The 7,820-nt window shown below is 39.2% G+C and overlaps 2 protein-coding genes across 3 annotated transcripts; both read right to left on the bottom strand.

Annotated features, from left to right (window-relative positions):
* Positions 1 to 1,733: 1,733 nt before the first annotated feature.
* Positions 1,734 to 2,057, bottom strand: LOC148699108 (uncharacterized). The gene has a single exon (XM_088679671.1). It carries the CDS (start codon positions 2,055 to 2,057, stop codon positions 1,734 to 1,736), a length of 324 nt encoding a protein of 107 aa, XP_088535797.1.
* A 1,830-nt stretch (positions 2,058 to 3,887) lies between these two features.
* On the bottom strand, positions 3,888 to 6,794 carry LOC137720978 (protein IQ-DOMAIN 17). Of its 2 annotated transcripts, none has more exons than XM_068460105.2 (5): positions 6,340 to 6,794; positions 5,944 to 6,210; positions 5,579 to 5,827; positions 5,060 to 5,200; positions 3,888 to 4,955 (listed from the first exon to the last, which is right to left on the bottom strand). In XM_068460105.2, exons 1-5 carry the CDS (start codon positions 6,421 to 6,423, stop codon positions 4,086 to 4,088), a joined length of 1,611 nt encoding a protein of 536 aa, XP_068316206.2. In that variant the 5' UTR covers positions 6,424 to 6,794; the 3' UTR covers positions 3,888 to 4,085. The 2 variants fall into 2 exon arrangements, with proteins under 2 accessions (XP_068316206.2, XP_068316207.2); XM_068460106.2 differs by having other exon boundaries at positions 5,060 to 5,197.
* Between the last annotated feature and the right edge of the window lie 1,026 nt (positions 6,795 to 7,820).

The raw sequence follows: 7,820 nt of genomic DNA, 5'->3' as shown, positions 1-7,820 counted from the left end.
ACGAGTCATTCTAACATAACCTGCAAGATTAAAATTATAAAAAAAAGGTTGAGAGATCCAAAAAGCTTCTATGGAAGTACTACATTGCGCAAAATCCTGCGCAACTAGATAAATTATGAAGGACAAAAATCTCGCGTAGTAAAAGCTATGGAATTCGAATGAATGTCTTACTAAGAAATACTCTTGTAGTAAACACCAACATTGAAAACAAAGATTTGCAAAGAACAATAGTCCACAACAACAAACAATCTGGACTCCACTTCCATTCTAAATATCCAAATGATTGGTGCTGGGTATGGGTTGTTTGGGGTTGGCCGTTTTAAGTGATGGTTTGGGTGGTGAAACTCGGGGGAAGAGGGCATTGGGGTGTTCTGCGGAATGGCAACGTCGCCATCTTGTTGAGAATGAGTCTTATATTGATGGAAAAACAGACATTGCATGAGCTTATTAAAGGTTGGGCTACTCTCCATATTGGCAATTGGTTTTGTAGTGAAACCTCAACTTCTTCATGGTATCAGAACGGGTTGTCCCATGTGTGAAGCCAAACGGCCACATGCGCTCCACGTCGTCACCCCGTTGTGTTGTTCACGTGTTAGGCTTGAAAATTCGCCACACGTGAGGGGGAGTGTTGAGAATAGGTCCCACATTGATGGGAGGAGGAGGGACCTTGCATGAACTTATAACTCTCCATATTGCCAATTGATTTTATGGTGGAACCTCAACTTTTTCATATCTTTCGATTGGCTTCGATCCCCGATGTTGCGGAGAGAAAGGTGCGATAGAGGATTTTCTTCATGATAAGAGCTTCAGAGATGGACCAGGAAGAAACCACTTCTCGCAACAGAGAAAATGTAAAAAAAATGCAATAGTTTCGCATATGAAAATAAGGAGTTTTGCAATAAAAAATAGGGAATTTTAACGAAAAACTTCCGATACTGTTCACTTTAACAAAAAACTATATTTTTACACTAAAAAGTCAATCCTGGTCCTATTCACTTTACCCTTTATTTTGTCCTTATCGTTAAAACTCAAAGTTTTCAAATCATTTTCATTAGTTTTCCTTAAAAAAATACAGGATTCCGCATAAAAGGTTAAAAGGTTGTTCAGTTAGCTTTGAACTGTCCTCTGCTAATTAATTCGCACTGCAATCTAAAAAATAACTAATAACAAGATAATTATTTTTTTATAAATGAATAATTATCAATTAGTGCTACGGTTTAGATATATATTTTTTCAACTGTTAAGTGGAAGGTTAGGACTGGAAGGTCTAAAATTCGACTCTTGTAAATGGCGAGTTTGATGCAAATTATTACAGCAAGTCCGTTACGTAGCTTAATTAAAAAAATATTAATTAAGGTGTTCATATATTTAAAACACACTAGAGTACTAACCTCAATCACAAAGTTTCAAAGACATTTTCCTTTTGTTGTTTCTCCATGCATGCTAGTAAGAGTTCTTCTATTGGTTTCCACAAGAAGTTACAATACCAAATGTGATGTATTATGTGAAACACCAACACAGACTCTTAGAGCAGTTCCACCGTGGGTAATAGCCCGATGGACTGGCTCTCAAATAGGGCCAGATAGTCCTAGCAATGAGGTCCAGCGTGTGCTGACGATTGACCCCAAGCAAGACCGAGGGAGAGGCCCGGCACAAGTAGTCGGCCCGAGAGCTCGAAGGCCACGTGACACAAGGTTGACGTCTGGGCGACGTCAGCCACATGGTGGACGGGCCTAAACAAAGTCGAAGAGCGGCAACACCCTGATGCGGTGGTGGACGGGCCTGAACAGCTCTTCGCGGAGGTCGATCTCGATGCCGATGACGCCGATATCCCAGAGACAGAGGGCGAGTTTCTCACTGACGCGAGAGGCGACCTTGGCATCCCAGAAGGTTTGGGAGCGAGGGAAGCAGTTGAGATTGGATCGGTAGCGGGCAACGAACTCTTGCTCGGAGGAGGAGGCCATGACTATGATTGAGGAGCTGCTAGGGCTCGTCACCTGTGCTGTGATTTTGCGGCATGAAAGCACCAAGCGGAGGACTTGGTGGTTTTCGGACATTGCAATTTGCAAAGAGTGATAGAAACAGAGAGAGACGGAACTGGGAACTATTCGATTCTATTCTGTTCAATTATGTTGAGTCACCACTGGGTGGTGTTTGGGTTTCTGTTTTGCTTTTCTTAAAATAATTATTTTGTATTATTTGAAAAATAAAAAAATACTATTATTTTATTGCCTATTGTCAGAGCTATTCAGTGTAGGGGTGGAGATGCAAAAAGCAGTTACTGTTCACTAGATGAATTAAATAGTGAATAGCCCTAGGGGGCCTTAGCAACGGTGAAGTTGCTTTTACTGATATAAAGTACATAGCCTTAATAGGATACGCCCATCATAAGCCCATTAGGAATCCTTATGTATCTATACTTCCCTAAATTAAATCAGACAGAATAGGAAACCCATTTTGCCCATATTTCTCAAATTTACTAAACTTTAGTGGGCACATGATATGCTGAGTAAATATTCCAAATTTCAGTTGGGTTTCCAAGCAATCTATACGATGACTAGGTGACCACATTAGGCACCGATGAAATTTTTCCCACTATGTGCGGCACTAAGAGAAATATTCCACACAAAAACCCTCGTATCCCGTATTGCACATATATAATTGTATAAACAAAACAGTTTGAGATATATTAGGCATCTCCACCATTGCACATATTATCTTCTTTCCTTGAAAAAAAAATTGAAGTGGGAAAGACAGTTTCATCAATTTCCAAAGGGTGTTCAGTACGTGGTCATTCTACTTATCACTTTGATGATGCTACCTACATTTGCAGACATAATCATAAAGTAGGGCAAGAGGGCCACTTTTCAGACCCAGGACATGGTCGCTGTACTAAGATGCACATGGAGTTTTCAGTGCCACTGTTCCCCTCTGAATTTGGTCCATGATTTTTTCTGAAGTTTGAAGAAAATACTCGATCAGACAGGTATTAATCATAAAAAGGCTGCACCTTTAATGGATAAAAAAGATGCGTAAAAGATATTAAAGTGCAAATAGTTAATGATCCATTGTCCTTAAATTTTGTGGATGAGAATCATAATAATCTTAACATTTTAACTGATTATGAGAATTATAAGAATCTTTATATTTTAATTGTTTATTGTATATCGTGTAATAGATTTTTGTTAGTTACTATTTGTATTTAATTTTAAATGATAAAATTCAAATGATTTTTTACTGCACAATATACGATGAATAATTAATATGTGAGGATCACTAAGATCCCCACAATTTGGATTCAGATGAGATCCAAATGCAAACTTTATATACAAGAAACAGTGGAAGGGCCTCATATGCAAAAATTATCGTTTTTAACTACTTGAATTATAAGCCTCACAATGTCTTTAAATTTTAAACGCGGCATAATTAATTTGGAAATGTGCAACTAATTAAGTTAAAGGCTGGAAACATGAAAGAATTATAGTGAAGAACATGAAGAATTGTGACGTAGGATTGGAACATTGGTATCCCAATTCATGTGTTACAATGTAAATGAACGATTAATTTACACTTTGAATCCGAATCATCTAGAGAACAAAATGAATAAATAAACGCGTATTAATACATAAGTGGAAAGAACAATAACTTCTCAAAGAGAGAACTTGCGGAATTCTGGTTTAAATTAGGAGCTAAGAGAGTGAGAAATTGTAGGAAAATAAGAGAGGGAAGATTGTAATCAACTAAGTCACAAAGTTTGTCAATAATGGCACATTTGCACATAGATGCACTGGTTGTATCCTGTGTCTCTTTCATGGATTATCAACAAGAAAGAAATAAAATAAAATGTTCGTCATAAAATATAAAAAAGAAAAAAGCACACTTGCACCTTTAACTTCAAGCCAATCATAAAAAGGGGGGAAAACTTCAATCAGATTCATTCTGCTACCTACCCAAATACTCACTGCTCTCTAAAATTACATCCCAATTGCCACTAGAACATTATTTAGTGGTCAAAACTACCTCTTAATCACAATTCAAATCAAACTAAAAGATTGTGACAAGTTATAGCTCACAATCAATTTTAATCACCTCAACCACCTCCTAAGGTCACTAGTTGAACAAGGGGAAACCTCACCACCATGACTCTCAGTGCAACAAGAAGAATAGTTAGACTGTTGCTCCATGCCGAAATGCGATGCACTCACACTCTTAAAGCTTGGACTCCTCAAGCTGTGTCCATAACCTCCATATCCAATTGCCACGCCATAAGGATCAGGAGCTGGAAACGAGAGCCTTTTCTTTGCTGATCCGGCTGCTCGTTCCCGGTCTGGTGTAGATGGCCTTTGCCGGGGTGCACTCTGAGAGCGTATCCGAGCCTTGGCAGACTCAGTTGCAGCCATGTAATTAGGCAATGCAACACCAGAATTGGCAATGCTACTATTGCTTGTGCTACCAGCCCTGCTGCTATGTTGTTGGTGCACAGCACCAGTGTAGAAATAGTTGGACCTAAGGCTTGGAGTTTGAGATGCATTGGAACTTCTATCTTCTCTAATGCAACGAGGGCTGGCAGACCGGACTTGGACAGGCCGGGTTTTCGATGGGGAGGGTGTGATAGGGGAGTGATGATGAAAGGGTTGGCTTTGGTAGGCTCTATCTCTATGGAGTGGCGAGCTGGGTCTTTGTTTAGGTGAGCCGGGTCTTTGCTTTGGTGAACTGGGTCTTTGTTGTTGGTTTTGATGGTATTGGCTTGCGCTTGATCTTCTGTAGTTTGGTGCTAAACTTGAATAAGGCTGAGAAGTGTCGATTTCGACTGTTTTAATGTGGTCTCTCTGGTCAGTTGAAGCTCTTCCTCTGCTCTCCCATGGCTTTGGGGCCATCCATCTATCCAGCCATTTCGGTCTCTCTTCAAGCTCATCCTCATTTCCCATAGATGGGGTCTTGCCGTTCCTCCATATCTTCGATCACACAGAAATTTGAGACCGATTAGCTCATGAATGAAATGAAACCATTGAGAAAAGGAAAAAAACAGAGTTATAGCGGATTCAAGCGGATAACAGACCTGTTGAGAAAAGGCTTGGGACAACGATTTCTCTCGCTTCATGGCAGCTTCTTTCCTGTGCTGCAACATGGCTTTTACTTCCTCGATGGTGTGAGGACGTTCGTCCCAATCATCTGCTATGCTACTTCCCTCTCTAGACTGCTACACACAACAATACACAAATTCAATTATCTTGGAACTACTGTGTTCTTTCTTTCTTTCTTTGTTGTAAGTGAAAGCAAGAGAGAGCAAGAAAGCTACTTCCACTAACATTGTAAAAAAAACTACTTCCACTAACACTAATCATAACAAAGAAGGTATTTTTAAGTAACATTGCGCACAAGTTCCTCTGCAGTTTCTAAAGCATATCTAACACAATAACACGAAACTTAAAACTAAAACCAAACAGTTATCAGACGGCCAATTCCTTTCTTTCCTGTTTGCAATTTTCAATGTCAAAAGCAAGAAAAACACTTGAGCATCGAAGATTAACATTTCAAAAGTAAACTTTGTTGCTATTTGGGAATGTATCTAACTCACCAGGGACTTCCTATCCGAAATTTCTTGAAGATACTGCGATTCCCAAACCCTACTGGTGGTGTCACTAAACGCAGACTTTCTGCTGCCTTCATGAGAAAGCCTGGTTCGCTGATCGAGCACCCGAGACTGTACTCGAACCAGAGCCTGCATGCACTTGAGCGTCATCTTTGCTTGTTTCCTGACATTATGGCCTCTCACCAATGCCTGCAACTTCACAAGCCCTTTAAGCGCACGAAGCGCCCTCCTCGCCTAAACCACAAACAAAATCACACAACATTCAAACCCAATTTCCCATTTTCTAGTTTAACTTTCACCGCAACCAAACAGAAGTTTAGATCTGGTCATATTAAATGCTGTAAACCTACCAAGTATCCTCTGAAAGCTGTCTGGATAACAATGGCGTAGTAATTTTCTCTGGCGTGATTGGATGGCCTAGTCAGCCGAACCACTTCCGCGGCTGGGTGGGCGGTGGCCCTCGCTGCCTCAGCCGTGGCCACCGCCACAGAAAGCACGTGCTTTTGATCTGCAGCTGCTGAAACATGCCTTTGCTCCGCGGCTGCTTCTTGGGTCACTGTTTCTTGTTGGTTTAAACTTGTGGGTTTTCTGAAAATCCACCTTCGTTTCTCTCTTTTCTACAGAAACCCCAGAAAACCAAAGGTAAATTTACATTTTCTGGATTTGCTGCCCAGTAACAAAAACAGAGATACAAAAAACAAAGAAAGTGAAAAGATTTTGGGTTTTAAAGACGAAGAAGAATGGACCTTCTGATCTTCGTCGTCTTTAGTGGGAGATCTGAAAGCCCTTTTGACAGCAGTCAACCAGGAAGTGCCGCCCTTCCTCCCCATCAGATAATACAGTAAAACTAAAACCCAGCTGCATTTACAGCAGCAAGTAGGAGGCCGAGAGAGAGAAAGAGAGAACACAAAGTGACAGATAATGACAGTGGGGATGACCGTGGCTTGTACGAAAGTGCGACCTCTTTTAACTCTAAAGATTGATATAGAAAGCTCGAGAGAGAAACCCAAGAATGTGACTTGTTCAGCTAAAGCTTAAGATTCATTCAATCAATTTGATGGAAAAATGGAAAAATAATAAAAGATTCATTCAATCAAGTATTATATAAAGTCGATGTTTTTCGAGTCTGCACTGGGCACTGTTACATGACGTCTTGCTCTAATGTTGTTGGACGATAACACAAATTATTGTTTGTGCAGTCACTACAACAGTTTACGCAGTCCATTTAAATCCTCCGAATAAGAGCGGTTAACTGTTGATGTTCTCTCTCAACTTACAAATTACTAAAATTTATTACAAAAACTTCTATATAAATACTAATGAATCGATGGTATTTTTTTTTTTTTTTGAAAGGTTAAAACTTAGGAAACTATTGAAAAATGTTTGAAAACATTTAGTTTTAATTAAAATGATCAAAATGTGTTGTAAGTAAATAGTACCAGAAGTTACTTTTTAAGGTAAAAATGTCATTTTCATTAAAAATAAACAGTACCGGGAGTGTTTCGTTAAAACTTCCTTAAAACTTAGGTTTTTTTTGCGGGAAATGAATCATTTCCGGATCCCGTTCCACCTAATCCACCTAGTTCGTGATCCGGGTTGTTGAAATTTGATCCAACGATTACAAATAGGGACCCTTTAAAAATGATAATAACTGTAACCGTTGAATCAAATTTCAACTGTCCGAATTTCGAACTAGATGAATTAAGTGGAAAGTGATCCAATACTTTACTTTTTTTGCGGGGCATTGAAGGACAGAAATGGGTGGTGTTGTCAGAGAAGACCTCAACAAAACTTTATAAAACTAAAAATGTAATAGAGGACGTGACAAAGTATTGAGAAAAATTGGTGTTTCGTGAGTGATATCGATTATCGAGGATGTTGAAGACCGAGAGAGAAGTAAAAAAAGAATGACAGAGCACGTTGAGGGTGCGCGGGAACCAACGGTAGTCCTCTGTCTTTAGCCAATATATATTTTTCTTTGTCAAGAGCATCAATATCAATATGAGAAAAGTGATTCATTCATTTTATTGTATTTGTGTATAAGTAATTGAGTTGTTTTATATATTTTCAATTGATTTTAAGATTGAATTTCAATTTTTTTTATACTATCAGAACATGTTGCCTTATATATGAAGCTCAACGGCTATACGTGATATACGTCATTCAATTTGTGTTGTCTGTATGTTAAACTTTAAAAGGTACAACGGCCCGAGCAACCAGACTTAAC

Source organism: Pyrus communis, chromosome 1 (assembly GCF_041283825.1).
Source record: "Pyrus communis isolate YQ-2024b chromosome 1, ASM4128382v1, whole genome shotgun sequence".
NCBI lineage: Eukaryota > Viridiplantae > Streptophyta > Magnoliopsida > Rosales > Rosaceae > Pyrus > Pyrus communis.
Note: the sequence above shows the minus strand (reverse complement) of the source record. Positions and strands in the feature narration are given on the sequence as shown.